We start from the raw sequence: 20,179 nt of genomic DNA on the forward strand, positions 1-20,179 counted from the left end.
GCTGCCAGTGTATGTGCGTGTGTGTGTGTATATATATATATGTATATATATATATATATATATATATATATATATATATATATATATACTTTACACAGATAAGATTAGTAAGTGATTTTATCCCAATAAATTCATGTTAACACATATATATATTTTTTTTTACATATTGTGGCTATACTTTTCAAACTGTGAGAATTAACGTTTAAACATTGGATTGGTATTATTAACGTTACTTAAAATTCCAGTTTATATTACCAGAAAACTATTAATATTTGAAATGAATAAAAATCCATAAAATGTATTATATTGAAGGGGCAACTCTAACATAGTTATGAAATTTCTCAACTTTGTTATGAACACATTTTCATTAAGATAATATCTAGTTGAAGACTGTTCTCGACTTGCCTGCTGATCAATATTAATAGTTAATAGCTAATCAACTAAAACACAATTTTGTAACCCAACAAGGCAACATATATTTATCAAAATGCAGGGCGAATTTTTATTTCTGTGAACAGATGGGGGTTTGATTAAACAAATAATTGGTAATCTTATTAACGTGAGTCTATGCAAATCACAGGCATACGTCTAGCAGCAACAATGGTTAAACTGGTATAAGGTCGTTTTGGGCATTGTTGGCTCATGAAATGGTGTACATTACACTCGACCAATAAGAATTCAAGGGTGGGGTTAACTATGGGTTGTAGTAGCAATAGTACTTCATTGTTAAACTCCTAACAAGAATAGGAAAACGTGTTCGCTGTTTACCGGCTTTACTTGAAAACCTGGCTGTACTTGAAGGTGCCATAATTGTGATCGCTTTTAAAAAAACAAAAAAAGCAGAACCCTGAAATTACCAACGAGGTAAGAATTAAATACGTTAATTTGAACGGTATGTTTACTTTGAATTAGCCACATGCATGCCCATCTATGATAGTAGAACTGTTTTATTTTTATTTGAGATGGTTTTAAGAAAAAAAGCTTTTTCTTTTCTTCCTGCATGAACATAGTTTGAATGCGCTCCGGTGTATGGGCTGATGCAACACATGCCCATGCAGATGAGATAACATAACACTTCCCTTTCACGATATATGATCACTAGTATGCGCTCGCTGACTTCATAATACACACTTATATTATGGCCAAAAGTTTAGTCTGCACAGGATAATTTGTGTCTTCGGGATTGACGCGTGCATGTCATTATATATAATTGTTATATACTGCACGTTTTATCTTCTAATGTTCACTGGGATGCGAGCGGATATATCCAAAATAACAAAGAAATGTAAGACCACCTGGACGAGTCATCTTAGTTTTTAGTTTTACTATATGTGCAATACGTTTGCCCTTTTTTGTGACGTTAAACTGGTTGGAGCGGTTGTCGTATTCAGCGATTTGAGGCTAAGCTAGTCGTGAACTCATTATTTTAACGATTCAGTCGAACTTTGATGCTTGTTGAGGGGCGCCAGACGCCGCGCTTCTTTATGACGTTTAGCAAAGTGCGGGAAATGTATTTTACAGTGGCCCGTGTTAGCAATGGTTTAAGTTTGTTTCACGTTTTTTGACATGAACTGCTTGTGGTAAACATTGTTAAACATACCACGGACAGGGATGATAACAACAGCTAAACAAAATGAACCAACACCAGACCTGCATACTATTGCTGATTCATCAGCAATACTTATGCTAACTACAAGATTAACCGTGTTTATACGGCAGTAACACACGACAAAATATTACTCAGGGGCTGCAAATTCACAAAGCATTCTTACGAATAAAATTCTTAATTCTAAAATATTTTTTTTCTTATTACTTTATAAATTAAAGGAATATTCCCTTTTCAATACAAGTTAAGCTCAAATGATTACCATTCAAATAGATTTTGACATCCCTCCTTTTCTTAAAAAAAACAATAAATTGGGGTTGCACTGAGACACTTGCAATGGAAGTGAATGGGACCAACCTGTAATCGTTAAATTATTTAGTTTCAAAACCTCTCCCTCAACGTCAGCAAGACCAAGGGACTTGTGGTGGACTTCAGGAGAAAAGACGGAGAACACAGCCCCATCACCATCAATGGAGCACCGGTGGAGAGAGCCAGCAGCTTCAAGTTCCTCTGTGTCCACATTACTGAGGAACTCACATGGTCCGTCCACACTGAGGCCATTGTGAAGAAGACTCACCAGCGCCTCTTCCTGAGACGGCTGAGGAAGTTTGGAATGAACCACCACATACTCAGATGGTGCAAAACCAGCACTGTAGAGAGCATCCTGACTGGCTGCATCACTGCTTGGTATGGCAACAGCACGCTCTCAACCCAGCAAAGCCCTGCAAAGGGTGGCGCGAACTACCAGACACATCATCAGAGGAGAGCTTCCCTCCCTCCAGGACATATATTTACCAGGCGGTGTGTGATAAAAGCTCTGAGGATCATCAGAGACTCCAGCCACCCGAGCTATGTGCTGCTCTCACTGCTACCATCAGGCAGGCGGTTTCGCAGCATCTGGACCCACGCCACTTCACGACAGCTTCTTCCCCCAAGCAATCAGACTTTTGAACTCTTGACAACACTGCACTTTATTAATCTTACACTGGACTGTCATAAATTATATTCTCTCTTAACAACTCTGGCAACTGACTATCAACCAACAGCCTGAATGTCAATACAACCAACTGTATATTTTATATATACAATTTTTATTGTATTCTGTATTGTCTATTGTATACTCTATATTGTGTTGTGTGTAATTCTGTGTATATTAGATGTGTAAAACTGATGTTTATTGCAAATTGGTATGTGTCTCATCACTGTCATGACAGCTATGTTGCTCTGAACTGCACCCAAAACTTTCACCACTGTTGCACTTGTGTATATGGTTGTGACAATAAAGTGATTTGATTGATTTGAATTATAACCACAAAATATAAACAATATGTGTTTAAAAAAGATTTTAGTGTGGTAAAATCACTTACTAACCTTTTCTGTGCAAAATAGAAAGCCAACGCCAATTTTACAACGATGTAATGTCAACAAACCCTAAATCGACTGTAAAAATGACGATTTAAACTAATTTGCATCTCAAATAATACACAAGTTTTAACAGAAGAATTACTATAAATGCTTTTATAAAATTATAAGCTTCACATTTCTGCATTTAAACCCTCCAAAAATTGTCCCCATTAATTTCCATTGTAAGTGCCTCTCCTCAACCTCGATTCTTGCTTTTTTAGAAAAGGAGGGATAATAATTTTTGTAGCAATCAACTGTCAATTGAGTTTAACTTCTATTGAACCTGGAATATTCCTTAAATAAATTATTTGTAGCCTACATAATAGACTAGTAATCTTCCTTTTATAACATTAGAAAACATACTACTTAACCTGCTATTAGTTCATATATAAGATAGTTATAAACTTTAGTTATTTGTACTTTTCATATATTTCCCTACAAGCCTGTTCATATTAGAATATATAAAAACTGGTGATCTGTTGTGGGTTTTATATTATGTTTGTTAATGATTTATTGTTGAGTATTATGCTTTATGATAGCATATATATATATATATATATGCTATCATCATATTTAGATTTGTCTGCATTTCCATCACACAGCTATTAGTTTTTAAATGTAATGAATTATAGAGTCACATCCCAGTTTTGTGTATTACAATTGTATGGGAATTTCCCGAAACCCAGCCATAAAGAACAGTGCAAATAAAACAGTACTGTGCAGGTGGCTCTGCCCTACTTTAGCCCAGAAAATACACAAAGTGAATGCTTGCTATAGCACACTGAAACAATATATATATATATATATATATATATATATATATATATATGATTTTGGGAAAACATTTTGTATATTTCCAGAGGTAAAAGCACAGCATATGCACATCTTGTTTAAAATGTTCTGAGAGTAATGTACTATTGGAGGATGCCAACATTTTAAAAGATGAATATAGCTTTTGTGCACAACAAGCTTTTGGCTTTGAAGCCATCTGTTTGCTGGTATACTCCAAAAAACTTGACAAAAGTATCCTTTAGCAGGTATATGCATTCACTTTACTTAAACTAAAGCAACACAATTCTAGAACATTTTGTCACAACTTGATTTCATTGCGTTCTATCCATTTAAATTAGAAAAATGGAAGTTTACCTAATACATTTGATTTGGACTACATGAATACTTTTTGTTGGTGTTAATGTAGAATTGGTAAAACTGGGCATGGCATTTCCCTGCATGCATTGCAAGGGATTTGATAAGGAAAGATCATTGTTCAAATTAATTGATCACAAAGTCATTGTGTAATTGTATGTGTTTTTTTGCCAGGTGAATATAAAGGGGGATGCTTGTTAGTGTTTACAGGTAGATGTCGCACATTAAATTGACTCGCTTCCTTGAGCAATAGCTGTGCTAACCATAGCTGTAGTGCTTCCAACCAGCATGAATTTAGCATACTAAAATTCACTTTCACTAATTAGTATTAGTACAAATAGAAATAAAACAGATGTATTATTGGGTTTACCCAATTCCACTAGGTTCTTTCTACACAAAGTCTTTGTTGAGATTACGTTACAGTAATTTTTAAGTTTAGAAAACTCGATTCAAACACGTGGAACCACTGTCGACAATTGAATCAAGTTCGCCAAAGAGCTACAGTTGAAGTCAGAAGTTTACATACACTTAGGTTGAAGTCATTAAAGCTAATTTTTTAACCACTCCACGGATTTCAAATTAGCAAACTATTGTTTTGGAAAGTCGTTTAGGACATCTACTTTGTGCATGACATAAGTAATTTTTCCAACAATTGTTTACAGACAGATTGTTTCACTTTTAATTGACTATATTACAATTCCAGTGGGTCAGAAGTTTAAATATACTAAGTTAACTGTGCCTTTAAGCAGCTTGGAAAATTTCAGAAAATGGTTTGACATCATGGGAAAATCAAAAGAAATCAACCAAGACCTGAGAAAAAAATGGTCGACCTCCACAAGTCTGGAGCCATTTCCAAACGCCTAAAGGTACCACGTTCATTTGTAAAAACAATAGTACGCAAGTATAAACACCATGGGACCACGCAGCCATCATACTGCTCAGGAAGGAGATGCTTTCTGTCTCCTAGAGATGAACGTAGTTTGGTGCGAAAATTGCAAATCAATCCCAGAACAACAGCAAAGGACCTTGTGAAGATGCTGGAGGAAACGGGTAGACAAGTATCTATATCCACAGTTAGACGAGTCCTATATAGACATAACTTGAAAGGATGCTCAGCAAGGAAGAAGCCAATGCTTCAAAACTGCCATATAAAAGCCAGTCTACAGTTCGCAAGTGCACATGGGGACAAAGATCTTACTTTTTGGAGAAATGTCCTCTGATGAAACAACAATTTTACTTTTTGGACATAATGACCATCATTATGTTTGGAGGAAAAAGGGTGAGTCTTGCAAGCTGAAGAACACCATCCCAACTGTGAAGCATGGGGGTGGCAACATCATGTTGTGGGGGTGCTTTGCTGCAGGAGGGACTGGTGCACTTCACAAAATAGATGGTATCACGTGGAAGGAAATGTATGTTGATATATTGAAGCAAAATCTCAAGACATCAGCCATAAAGTTAAAGCTCGGTTGCAAATGGGCCTTCCAAATGGACAATGACCACATGCATACCTCCAATGTTGTGGCAAAATGGCTTAAGGACAAAAAAATCAAAGTATTGGAGTGGCCATCACAAAGCCCTGACCTCAATTTATAGAACATTTGTGGGCAGAACTGAAAAAGCAAGGAGGCATACAAACCTGACTCAGTTATGCCAGTTCTGTCTGGAGGAATGGGCCAAAAAAAACTTATTGTGAGAAGCTTGTGGAAGGCTAAACAAAACGTTTGACCCAAGTTTTAAACAATTTAAAGGTAATGCTAATGCTACCAAATACTAACAAATTGTAAGTAAACTTTTTTTTTATATATAAATTAATGAAATAAAAGCTGAAGTACATCTTTCTCTCTATTATTCTGACATTTCACATTCTTAAAATAAAGTAGTGATCCTATCTAACCTTATAAAGGAATGTTTCTACGATTAAATGTTAGGAATTGTGAAAACTGAGTTTAAATGTATTTGGCTAAGGTGTATGCAAACTTATGACTTCAACTGTATTTGTTTTTGAGTGCAGTCTGTCGCACTTCCAGGAAAATGGACCACAAATATTAAGGTCTCCAGTAATACCACCTTCCACGTCTAGCAAGTAGCAATTCATGATTCATGGCTGTGATATAATTTAAGCGTATTGCATATTTATTTTAAAGGGACGATCCCTTGAATATGTATAACCTGTTTTTAATAGGACAGAGAGCATCTTTTACTGATTTGGGTGTAAAATAAATATATATTAATACTTGTTCCATTGTATTAATTCAGACACTGATGGCTGTCGACATCTCAGATTAGGATTGTTTAAAGCCAGTGAATTTGAATAATTAATTTGTGGTTATATGAAAACAGAAGGTACCACTCTGTCTGCACTGTGCAAACAGCAAGTAGAGTACTGAAGAGTTAAATAGTGGCAGTCTGTGTGTTTACTTTTCAGGGCATGTCGTGCTCAAGTGTCATGACATGACAAACGCTAACAGGTTTTTGTTTAGGTAGTTAAAGGGCCGATTTGCAGGTATTAATTTTGCTTGAATATAGAGGGTGACATTTCTCAAGCCCCATATTTCCATTTTGTGTTTCTTCGATAAATCATCCGTCATGACTCTTGTTTTGAGGATGTCTGTGGTTTTGATTGTTAATTCCCTTTGGATTCCTAGAGACAAATGTAATATTAGCATCAGGATACACACAGGAAGTCAGCATGTTGTTTCTGAGAGTTCCAGTACCCTAGAATTGGCAACATTATGCTGACCTCCAATTAGACATTTTTCATCTGCTGAAGTGTGTTTACCTTCCCTAGTGGAGCGACCAGAAGTGCATTGTGTCTGCAGCGTGGAAGACCCAGGGTTGGGTCTCATGTTGAAACCTGCAAGTAATTTATATCAGTCGCATTATCAGTGAGGAGCACAATTCGGAGGTTGCATTTTTCCCCCAACATTAGATTTTTACTCCACTGATGGTTAGTTTAAGGTTTGGGGGCAGAGTTTATAAAATCCTGTACTGCTGAAAACAACTTGCTTCACAACTCGCTTTTTGCACCCCCTGTGGAAATTGTACTCGGAAAATGGAGCTCAAAGTTGCCCATACACCCAACAACACTTACTACTTTGGCCAGTGGGGGCTACAGATGTCAAATGTGCCAGTACTTTAGTACCTAGTCGATACTAAAATTAAAAATATGTAACTATACCAGTGTTTCTGCTGTACGAGTAGTAGACCACGGACTTCCCATATTCGGTCCTAAATTATTTTCGTGCTGGATTCTTTCTAATCACTCCTCAAACTGTGTTTACATGCCACAACCAGTCAACTTGTCCAGCAGTTGTACTGAAATAGTTTGTGAAAGTGTCTCGAATGTTTCTTTCTTGTTAAGCAAACAACAAGAAAATCAACAACAAGCTCGCAGTTTTTTTTATCTGCCCACTGAAGAAAGAAGTGTTGCACCACTTACTGTACACTCATCGCTACCTATTGTAAAGGTGTAGATATAATAACAGCGGTCATTTGCTCATTTTAAATGTGAATGGGCCATTGTCTATGATTCGTTTCTCATAATCACTTCACCTCAGGTCTGAAAGGACACTTATCACGGAAGTTCTGAAGTGAAATGTTTACTGTGTGGGGATAAAGGCGAGGTAAATTTTCTCTCAAATAGATAAGGTTAATGCTCTATCAAATTGTATAACAACAAAACCTAACTCCATACTATAGCCTTAAACGTAAACCTAAAGTGTCATAAAAAGCAGATGATATGAAAAATGTAATTGTTTGAAGCAACCACTTAATTTTGTGGTGCTTCTATGACACCTTTAGCTCATCGGTTGACTCTTTAGGACTAGTGCTCTTCAGGACTCATACTCTGATCCTTTGCATCACAAGTGTAATACTCCGTCAGTTGAGCTACTGAGAAGTGTATGAACAACCTTGTATATGATTATAATGCAAACATTAAAATGTATCGCCTTACAAGTCATACACTGTATTAAAAGTGTTTTGATGTCATAAGATACCATTGTGTGAGGAACATGGCGAAAAGAAAGTAAGAGTGCTTTCATGCTTCGTTCATTTGCTTGGTCCAAACCAAATTTGCTTCCTCCCTCCTTCCCCTACCCCCATCTGGCCTCTGTTCAAATACTATTATTTGGGTCTGAACGATTGCATCATCAACGTGAGTACAAGCCGCAGCTTGAGTAACAACTCAAGAAGACTTCAGCTTCATTGTTAATGAAGTATTCTTCTCTTTGGATTTACCACCAAAGCTTTTCATGCACAAAACGATACACGGATACATTAAATGTGCAATAATGTGATGAATGTTAGCGTTTGTCTGCCACGAGCCCACAGGTGCGTTATAAGAATGTGGAGATAAGCCATTACAAGGAATGCATTATACCATAATAATTGCGATTGGAAGCCTGCAAAGATGCAAATTATACATCATCACAAGTGGTTCACTTCTGCTGTTTTGGTACAATTGCGTTAAAATGGCTGCAAATCGTACTGGAATTCACATGAACCGTACCCCAGACCACCTTTCAAGAGGACTCGGGTTCAGAAAACTGCGTTTACATCATCCATACAAACTTTCACATCAAACGAACCCGGGTGCGCACCTAAAGTGCTAATGTGAAAACACCCTAGTGTTTATGAACTGATAATCTGCTGTTTTACTCTTGTATGAAAGAGAATATAAAAGCAAAGACTGTTTAGCCCACGATGGACCACTTGTATAAAAATGAATCTGAGAAATTGAAATGTGCAATGTGGCAGATGTAAAGTAGGAAGTCCATTCTTGAAGGTAAAAGAGCAAATCACCTTTAAGATATAGACATCTCTTGTCAGTCAACTCGAGAATGCACATTAGCTGGACCAGCCTGAAAAATAGCTTCTTTTTTTTTTCGTGATCTGAGCTAAAAGCACAATTTATGATGCCATTGTTGTCGTATTTAACTGCTGATTTTAAAATGTTCTTTGATTTTAATCTTGACCTACCATTTGGAGATTTCCCCATTCAAGTAGGAGCTGTACTTTTATGTTGCCTGAATCCATAGGAAATACCCTGGAGCGTTCCAAAGATGGCCGCCAAGTGGATTGACTTTCCTTGAAAGGGACTTTCATAAAAGTCAATTTTGTTGCAGCACCACTAGTGTTAATTTAGCCAGGAAACTGATGTTTATTTTTATTTAGGTATAGTAACGTGATTCTGTGAGACCAGGTTGTTTGTAACATTATGAGTCTTACAAGTGCATTCCTTCCTATTGTATGACACTGGTTTAATCAGATGTTGACATTCTCATCAACTAAGAGTCAATGTCAACTGACCTGGGCAGCATAACCTCCCCAAAGTGATGTGTGTTTGTGTCTCTGTGTGTGAGCACAATGTGACCAGCTGATGTTTCTAAATTCCTCCCATTTATGCCGGTGCTCTGTGATTGGTGGAAAAAGGGGCAAGGCCCTCACCCAGCCCACTTTTTTGATTTACACCACTCAACCCAAGCATGAGTTTCCGTGTGAGCATCGCTTTGGCCATTTAAAGTGAATATGGATGCTCTCATAACTCCTGCCCTTTCTCCTTCAGGGCTGTGAATGGCAACTGTTTCAGTGTGACTTGCGCAATCTGTGTTGCATCAGGCTGCAAAATACGTAGGTATTTTTCCATTACCCATTCTTGAGGTAATAAACAGACCCCTGTTCATGAATTTTGAAGTTGGTTGGCATCCACTTTGCATACATGGTCATGCCCTACTTATGTTCCTAAATTTTCCTAAACCTACTTTTATTTGATCTTATATGTAGCATAAAAATGTCTCAATATTAGGTCATGTACAATTTAAAAGATACTTGGAGAAATCAGAGAATGTCTTTTCTCAGCTTCTTATTGTGGCAACAGTATTATTATAGTTTAAGCAAAAATTATATAACCGGTTGGTGATGGTATTTTGCTTGTCTTATATATATTTTGTTGTTGTTGTTGTTGTTGTTGTTGTTTATTTGATATTTTAAAACATTTAATGTATTTATTGGCCACCATTGGAAAAACTTAAATCGGTTGACCATGCTAATAAAAACAAAGGACCATTTGACAAAAAAAGGTCTGTCTTCCCAAACCAAAATCCATTCATTGCCCAGATTTACATGTGCTTAAGAAAATGGTGTATTCCTGAAACATCCTGTAAATGAAAATACTGTTTTCCTCATGACATTTAATGGATTAAGAGAAAGCCGTTTAGCCCACCCAGGTTTCTCCTGGACAACAAAGGTTATAGCATGGAGCCATACATCATATCAAAAAGTCAACACAGCAGAAATAATTCAAAATTTCTGTTAGTACAGAGGTAATTGAAAAACCACATACACTATAAAATGTACCCATTTACACACACCCATTTAAAAGTCAAGTATATTGTGGAATCCAATATAGTTTATGTAAGAGGGAAACCCTACTATTGAAGTGCAATTCTGCTGCAGGTCATGATGGAAAATTAAGGAATCGAACACTGCAGCAACAGAGAATAAAATAGAGACGTCTTCCTCGGATCCCATCTTTGTTATTTACACAACCAACGTGGGGAAATTACATTTGCTGTGGAGAAAGCTGCTTACTGGCCGAGCCATATGTATGCGGGGTGTAAAGGCCTGGATATATTTCATATGAAATTGAAGAACAAACCGGTATGATATCATTTAGAACAAAATCTGCCCAAAAAATAAGGTGTTTTTGAACGAAGAAGATCTTTTCTGGAAGGCCTTATGGAGAAAGCCGAAAAGTTTATTTATTTTTATACATGTAAACGCATGTATACAATTTCGAGTCTTAGGTAGCTTTCTTGCAATAAACAGCTTTCTGGTGTGCATGTAAACAAGCTCACTGCAAAACCAGACCTCAGATCAAATGTTGATGATGTTTTAAGACTCAAATTTGTGAAAGGAGGAAGTGAGAGGCAAAATCTAGAACCGAGAGTTAATGTAGAGGTGGTAGAAGTGTCTGTGACCACCACAGCTGCTGGTCTACATGTGACTTCACAGTGTGCTATTTGTAGCCGTGAGGTTTGAATGGGTTAGTATTAGCCACAAAGGCATCTGACGTGTGCTACAGACAAACGCCTCCCCGTGCCTCTATTTATTATGGGTCGAAACAGCAAAAGGTCTCTCAAAGATTTTACTAAATCCTAATTGTGTTTAATACCTGGAGGAGGTGCTGAACTAAAGCTCTGTGCAAAAGAATCACCAAGAATTGTTGGACTTTGTTCATATTCTAGGGATTTCCTCAGCTCTGGTATTTGAGTTGGTAAGAAAAGAATCCTTAAGTTTAAAGTGCTCTTTGTGGATTAGAAGACTCTCGAAGCAGTCTGCTTGTTTATCAAGTTTGTTTATCTGATTTAACTGAGTTTCCCTGGAAACCATTTATCGGATTTGCTCACTACATGATGCAAACCACTCATATTTTTCAGATGTTTTAGGACTTTTCTGTGCTCTTCTAGGAGACTTGAACTTCAGAGGGATATTTCAGACTAAATTATCTTCTGATGTCTTTTTTTTTCTTTAATGCAATGCGAGTGAAATGTTGTGAATTTGTCTTTACATTGTAGCCATAATGTATTAAAGATAACGGCAAATCTCACAAAACCTGTCAAGAACATCAACCTGCTTCACTCCAAAATCAAAGTACTTGTAAAACAAATTTTTTGCTACTTTTTTATTGTGACATTATTTTCATGACAATTAAGAACATTTGTACCTCAAATGTCATTACTGTAATATAATACAATTTCATACTCATGTGTGCAATGCGAAAGGCTTGTATAGAAAAATTGTTTAGACTTAATTTGTTAACATTAGTAAATGCATTAGGCCTATGTGACGTACTAACAATGAACAGTTTATTTTTTGCATCATTTATTAATCTTGGTTAATCTTATAGGTAACACTGTACGATGCTAACAATGAGGTTCCATTTGTTAGCATTAGTTAATGCATTAGCTATCATGAACTAACAATGAACAATAGATTTTTAAAGCATTTATTAATCTTTGTTAATATTAGTTAATAAAAATACTATTGTTTGATTGTTAGTTCATGTTTGTTCATAGTTCATTAACTAATGTTAACAAATACAACTTTTGATTTTAAAAATGCATTACGTATATGTCGAAATGAACATTAACGATGTAAAAGTATTGTTCAATTTGAATGAATCAACTAATGGAATCTTATTGTATTAATTTATGTGAACATATACAACCTATAATTTGTATTGGCTCGTTTTAAAATTAACATTAAGATTAATAAGTGCTGTAGACGTTTTGTTCATTGTTAGTTCATGTTTACTAATTTAGTTCAACCTTATTGTAAAGTATTCCCTGTACTGTAATAAGTAAAAAATACTATTACAGCAATGAGAATCTAATGAAAATTATCACTTGAAATTAAAAACAATAAAAAATTGTTAATGCATTTAAGTAATGACAATGGTCCTGAAAATTAATTTTCTTTATGCATAATATAAGTTCTATTTTAAAAATGTATAAAATATGAAATATGACTCATGAAGAACCCAAACAGCTTCCAATCTCCCTGTTTGGGGTTGATAAATTGAGGTAAATTTATACATTAACCCATACGATGAGTGACGTTAACACAGCACTAGTGTGGTTAAAAAAAGATTGTACTGTAAAGTTCAAGTGATGCCTCAGCTTAACTCCAATATGCTATTAGTTTACAGCTATTACTGTAACGATGAGTAAGAGAACTCACTCTGCATGTAGTGGTAGTACCAAGCTTGCATATCATCACTCTTAGGGCTCTTCCAGAAGGGGTTCTGCCAGGATCGTACTGCTTGCATTACCTAGGAGAAATATTAATAAGAAAAATTTCAGGTTGAAGTTAAGCTTACTTGATGATATCGAAAATGGGACACATTAAAATAAATGTTTTTTTAATATCAAGACAAACATTAATGGACAGTAATTCAGAATATTAATCCCTCTCGCTTTTTATATTGTTTTTCCAGGTCTTTGACCCTACCGTGAAGACCCTGTGTGTGTTTGTGTGGGTGTGCGTGTGTTTGTTGTGGGTGTGTGTGTAATAGCTTAACACTTAGAGAAATCAACATGGTCCTTGGCCTCATAAAAGGGTTTGGAAAGCAGCTTTTGAGGGTGAAGGTGGTCGACTGCAGCACAGAAGAGTCTCGGCTTGCTCGATGCCTTAACACTTTTGATCTGGTGGCTCTTGGAGTGGGCAGCACATTGGGCGCTGGTGTCTACGTGCTGGCCGGAGCTGTGGCTCGAGAAAATGCCGGACCAGCTATTGTTGTGTCCTTCCTAATTGCAGCTCTGGCCTCGGTCATGGCGGGACTGTGTTATGCTGAGTTCGGCGCACGTGTACCCAGGACGGGCTCCGCATATCTATACAGTTATGTGACTGTTGGGGAGCTGTGGGCCTTTATTACCGGCTGGAACCTCATCCTCTCCTACATCATTGGTGAGAATACTTGATATTTAGTCATTTTAAGTATCCAAAAGTTTCCCAATACTTTTTGAGGACACCATATCTATATCTATATTTTGGCATTGTATTGGTCCTGCTTTCCCAAACATACTGTCATTTGGCCATTAAAAGACTCATATTGTTCAATAATTATTATAATGTTCACTCTCTCAGGAACATCGAGTGTGGCTCGGGCGTGGAGTGCGACCTTCGATGAGCTCATTGGGAATCACATAGGATACTTCTGCAGACTTCATATGAATATGAATGCCCCGGGAGTGCTAGCAGAGTATCCTGACATGTTTGCTGTTCTCATCATCCTCATACTCACAGGCAAGATGACGAGAGTCAGATTTGACAAATATATGCTGTCCTAATCTGTATATATCCACAAAAGCGTACCCCATGGTATCAAAATTAGGGTTTTATGGCTTTTAGTAGTTTGTTAGCTTTGAGGTCATCTATATGCTAATTTATTCCTGAACATTGATTAAATGCACTTTCAGCAGATACACATTTAAAATGTACAGTCTTTCTCTTGGACCAAAAGTGGACCAAAAAGTATTGATGACTCATTTTGCACTACACAGATTTTTGCCCAGACATATGCTCTCTAGAATGATCAAATCAAAGTGATGAATTAATGCGATGAAACTACAACCTACTGGATATTTAAAAATAAGAAACCAAGTTCCTGGTTCATTAGGAAATATGTTAACACAGGACAGAAAACTGTGCTCGTCAAGCCTCTTCATGAGGTCTTTAATAATAACTTGTCATGAAATAGTGGTATTGAAGTCAAGCTGTTGGAAATGAGGTCTGATATTTAGGTCTTGTGCATTTTCTACAGGTTTGTTGGCGTTTGGGGTGAAGGAGTCAGCTATGGTTAATAAGGTGTTCACCTGTGTCAACGTTCTGGTCTTGATGTTTGTGGTGGTGTCAGGTCTGATAAAAGGAACCCTCAAAAACTGGAACCTGATTCCTGAGGAGATCCTCAACAATACATCCTTTATGAAGTAAAGAACAGTTTCATTTCATTTGGACACAACTGCAATATATACAATAAAACAATAAAGCTACAAAATACAGTATGCTTTGGAAAATCTGGATAATTATTTCAGAATATAACGAGAAATAATGAGTATTCCGATTCTTAGGATATTGCATGCCTATTCTTATTTGTTTGGACATAAATTGATGAATCTCACCAAACATGTCAAATATATTTTCATGGCTGTATTTTACCACAAAATCAAAGAAATGAATACAAAATATTTAGCTTATATAATATGACCATTAATATTTTTGGCATTGTGACATTATTTTCTTATGACATTTTACTCTCTAATTATTATTACCTTAATGCAAAAAGCCTCTAGTCATTACTGTAATTTAAAAAATGTTTAATGTTGGTATGACATTAAGATATTGGTCTTGGTGCACTAGATCTGCTACGCTGCTGCTGCAGAGCAAGTATGAAGACTTGCTACTTGAACGTACACCGTGTTGTGAAGATTGGACTAGATGACATACCAGGAATCTCAGTTTATTGGAGGGCCCCACCCAACTTGTCATGAGGAAGAAAAGTCGCTTCATTTTATTATTATAAATATTATAATATTTTACCCACTTTTTCTCCCCAATTTGGAATGCCCAATTCCCACTACTTTGTAGGTCCTCGTAGTGGCGCGGTTACTCAACTCAATCCGTGTGGTGGAGGACAAGTTGCCTCCGCTTCTGAGGCCGTCAATCCACGCATCTTATCGCGTGGCTCGCTGTGCATGACATGTGGTAAGTTGTGTGTGGATCGCAGAGAGTAGAATGAGCCTCCACATGCGGCGTCTCTGCGATCCACACACAACTTACCACATGCCCCATTGCGAGCGATGTCCACCAATCGCAACCACAAGGAGATTACTCCGTGTGACTCTACCCTCCCTAGCAACCGGGCCAATTTGTCATTCAGCACACCCTAGATTCGAACTCATGACTCCAGGAATGGTAGTCATTGTCAATATTCGCTGAGCTACTCAGGCCCCCAGTCGCTTCATTTTGATCGGATCGTAGTGGACCAACACAAACAGATGTCAAGCAGCTATCAGATAAGGCTGCTCAGACAATGACCAAAAACCCCTTACGCGGCAGGAAGGAAGGCCCTGGATCCTCCAACAGATTTGAATGGACTTCTCATTGGCCCACAAGTGTTTTTTTATCACCAAAATCCTGTGGCATATCCCCATACTAAGGTTTAAGATGCCCATAAAAAGTTCCCTAGGACCTCCAGATGCAGAATTAACTGCCCATGAGGCTGAAACAAAGAAGCCACCAAAAAAAATAAAAAGACAAATTCATGCACACACTGCAAAACTTCCACTGCTTTTAACAGCCAATCAGAACCCTGGAACACAAAGACGCCAAATTGCAATCTCCTTCTCATCTGGATGTTACATTGTAAAATGATCCTTACAACAGCCACACCCTATGATGTGTCTCCCTCCCAGAGAGTGAGCGAAAGGAAGATCCAAAGTTCAGAGTTTCTGGTGATGAGGGAGGGGCAGGTACATTCTGCCATGGAAGCCGCCGTCCCTCACTCCGTGGACCAAGGAGGGTAGCACATTTCTTTTGGAGACCTATTCCCATGGACAATTTAATTCTCCCTTTTCTTTTATTATTATTATTTCAAAATAAACGTCTCTCTGAGGTCTAAGACACACCCACTTTTTCTCTTGCTCACCCCAACACAGGACCTTTCAACTTTCTCCATGTGAGCCAATTGGCTTGGCATATCACATGTGAGCAAGCTGATTGATTAACCGAAATAAGTTAAAAGAACCCATCATCTTATGCCATTCAGAGTTTCATGCCTGAACTTAGTCATTGGTTTCAAAGTAATTTTTTTAGCAATGACTGTTTTACTTTATACATTTTAGTAGTAAGGAGAATTTAAGAATCATAAAATGTCATGAAAATAAGATCATTATGCAGAAAACCTTAATGTTCTTAGAATAGTGTTCATTTTCTTGTTATTGTTGTTTTCTGTTTGTTTCTTGAAAATGACCCGAACATGTTTGTGTGAGATTAATCCTAAAAGTTACAACAGTGCAGTAGAATCACTAGACTGTTTTATTCATGTTTTTACTGATACTGAAGAATCATTGTCAAAGGGAAATGCTGCAACTCATTTATTGTTTGTATTGTCAGTACATCAGAGGCAGTGCCGTTTGGAGAGAGTCTGGGTGTTGGTGGCTTCATGCCCTTCGGATTCTCTGGAGTTTTGTCTGGTGCCGCAACCTGTTTTTACGCTTTCGTCGGGTTTGATTGTATTGCCACAACAGGTGAGATTTTAATATGTAAATTGGTATGTGCTAGGGTTGCATGATATGTTGTGACTATATTGGTTATCAATAGATATTATTGATTTCTTTTTTTATTTAATTTTTTTCAATATCAGTATTGAATATTTTGTTAGCCGAGATAGGATGTCACTGATTAAATTTGGACTCTAATTTTTTAAGTGCTAAATTAAAAGGTTAGCAATGGTCTACAGCAAAGTTTTAAAGGGATAGTTCACCCAAAAATAAATACATTCTGTCCTCATTTACTCACCTTAAATGTATTTTGTTTAAATCAAGAAAAAACTATTTCAACTTAATTCAAAGGGAAAGCAAGTTGATTTTTCTGACCACATTGGCAAATTTTGTTTTTTCCACTTGTTTTAAGCATAAACCTCACTAAATTGTGTTTTGAATTTTTTAATCTTATGTCATTTTGTCTATCAAGCACATGTATCTTGTTTTAAGGATCTTTAGATATTGCAATAGGAAAATTTGACAAAATAGTAATATCTGCCATTTATTGGTTATCGAACATAATATAAAAATGGTAATCGGCTATTGAATTTCAGTACTGATGCATCCCTATAATTTGCTGTCACACTTTAAGAGTTATAATGAAGTCATGACAGTGTAGTGTTTTGGCAGAAGCTGGTCTCTCAGTTTTTGAGTTGATAGTGATGATTTTACTTTCAATTTCAGTTGCTCAATCTGTGTCTCCTGTTTCTCTTTTTCTGTATTTAAGGTGAAGAGGTGAAGAATCCTCAGAAGGCGATACCCATCGGCATTGTAGCATCACTCCTCATCTGTTTCGTTGCATACTTTGGCGTATCAGCCGCCCTTACTATGATGATGCCATACTATTTGCTGGACAAGAACAGCCCTCTTCCCGTGGCCTTCAAATATGTAGGCTGGGAAGGGGCGACATATGCAGTGGCTGTTGGTTCTCTTTGTGCTTTGTCTACCAGGTAAGAGCTACATGAGAGTTCTTGAATACAAACCTCAAAGCTGTCTTTATTCATATTTATACATGGGTGTGAGTTTGCTTTGCATTATTTGTTGCAGTGTGTGTAATATTTCTGCTCCATTAGAGTTAACACACAGGTTCACCCTAACACTCCCTCTGTCTGCCATAAATTGGAAAACTGATAGTCCTTCCTCAAACTCATGCGGCTTAAACAGACAGAGCTGTTAAATGTTAAAAGCACCTTTTCGGGTAAATCAAACTACTATTTACTTATTTACAGTTAATATATATATATAAAAAAAATACACACTGCAGCTTTAATGTTAAGTCTCATACAAAATGCACAAAATCATTGTTGAAATTATTTAAAGGAGTCAAATAAAAATAAAAAAATATTTTGGAAGTCTGCACAGAGCAGTGCCAGTAACGGTGGATTTTACCCACTGTCCCATTGAAAAAACAGCATCTTATTTTTTAATAAGCAGTCTCACGACTCCTTTAAAATGTACCTGAACTGTGAGGCTTAAAAATTTGTAATTATTGCTGCGTTAATTCGGCTACCGTTAATGAATGCACAAAAATCTTGTCCTTAAAGGAATAGTTCACAAAAATGATAATTCTCTCATAATTTACTTACCCTTGTGCCTTTCCAGATGTGACTTTTTTCTTCTGCAGAACACAAACAAAGATTTTTAGAAGGATATCTCCGCTCTGCTTGTCCATATAATGCAAGTTACCAAAACATTGAAGCTCCAAAAAATACAAATGTAGCATAAAAGTATTCCATAAATCTCCAGTGGTTTAATCCATATCTTCTGAAACAATCCATTTGGTTTTGGATGAGAACAAACCAAATGTAACTTTTTCACAAGGAGACTGCAGGTGTCAAGATGTACAGGGAAAAAAGATGTACATTTTGTCTGTTCTCATTCAAAACCGATTAAATAGCTTCAGAAGACATGGATTAAATAACAGTAGTCTTATGGATTTCTTTTATGCTGCCTTTGTGCTTTTTGGAGCTTCAAAGTTTTGGTTACCATTCACTTACATTGTATGGGCCTACAGAGCTGATATTCTCCTAAAAATCTTCATTTGTATTTTGCAGAAGAGATAAAATCATATACATCTGGGATGGCATGTGGGGGAGTAAATGATGAGGGTATTCATTTTTGGATGAACTATCCCTTTAAACCCTCAATCTACGGTCATTGTAATGTTTAATTTATTCTGATTTACATATTGTGTCTCATATGCTTTAAATGAGCCATTGCACACAAAAAAAAAAAACATAGGATGTTTTATTGTTATTGTGTTTCATGGCCAACCCAGTGAATTCCCTTTTACTGGTTAAGCTAATTAGCTCATGTAGATGTTAAAATGCACATGCTAAAAAATTCCTTCCAAATGGCTTTCATCCATAAAACAAACAATGTGTGTCTAACTGCATTGCATGGCTTGGATGTGTTTTTCTCCCCTGAACTAGTCTATTGGGCTCCATGTTCCCAATGCCCCGTGTGATATGGGCCATGGCTGAAGACGGGCTTCTCTTCAAGTTCTTGGCCAACATCAGTGAAAAATCCAAAACCCCCATAATTGCCACAGTAACCTCAGGCATAGTGGCAGGTGAGGATGCTCATTAAAACTACTAACAGATTCATTCCTTTACAGATTCCACAGGGGTGCGTCCAGCACACTTGCAACCTCTTAAACTGTACCATGACTAAACGGGAACTGTTTAGCACCTGCCTTGGTCACTAAACCCCATTAATAGCAAGAAACTTACACTATGACAACTTCATGTTTTTTGCACAAAACTTAAGCTCTTGAACTCATGTTCAGAGAATTGCAGCCACGACTTTATATTTGTATAAGCAGTCTACAAAAATGGAGATGAGATTGAAGACATTTTGTAAAGATTTACTTTTAACATAAATAAAATAAATTATTACTATTTATTATTAAATTAATAATACAAATTCTAATCAAATTATTTACATGATGTGCAGATTAATTAATCACATATTAACCCTCAAATGAAGATAATTTAAAATGATTACATTGGGGTAGATGAAATCAAATTTAGAAAGTTGCTTTAAAAGTCTGAATATTGTTTAATTTTCATATTTCTGGGATACAGTTGGTTGGTTAAACTTAATTTTCCTGTAGAGTAGCTGATCCGTAGGCATAAATGGACATTTTCTTTCTTCATAATTGGTAGTGAGGGTCCGAGGTACCTCCGATTGTCTG

At 36.7% G+C, this 20,179-nt stretch overlaps 1 protein-coding gene across 2 annotated transcripts in view; it reads left to right on the plus strand.

Moving 5' to 3' along the window:
* The first annotated feature begins 738 nt into the window (after positions 1-738).
* The window catches only part of slc7a1b (solute carrier family 7 member 1b), a 33,977-nt gene continuing 14,536 nt past the window's right edge, over positions 739-20,179 (plus strand). Inside the window, exons 1-7 of one of the 2 annotated variants that reach the window (XM_052107047.1) lie at positions 739-864; positions 13,158-13,627; positions 13,808-13,966; positions 14,484-14,649; positions 16,835-16,968; positions 17,711-17,933; positions 19,416-19,555. In XM_052107047.1, the coding sequence (XP_051963007.1) occupies positions 13,258-13,627; positions 13,808-13,966; positions 14,484-14,649; positions 16,835-16,968; positions 17,711-17,933; positions 19,416-19,555 (1,192 nt within the window). In that variant the 5' untranslated portion in view covers positions 739-864; positions 13,158-13,257. Of the gene's footprint in view, positions 865-11,333; positions 11,436-13,157; positions 13,628-13,807; positions 13,967-14,483; positions 14,650-16,834; positions 16,969-17,710; positions 17,934-19,415; positions 19,556-20,179 lie in introns of those variants that run through there. The other variant, XM_052107046.1, reaches the window with a different exon arrangement.

This window comes from Xyrauchen texanus, chromosome 36 (genome assembly GCF_025860055.1).
Source record: "Xyrauchen texanus isolate HMW12.3.18 chromosome 36, RBS_HiC_50CHRs, whole genome shotgun sequence".
Taxonomy (NCBI): Eukaryota; Metazoa; Chordata; class Actinopteri; order Cypriniformes; family Catostomidae; genus Xyrauchen; species Xyrauchen texanus.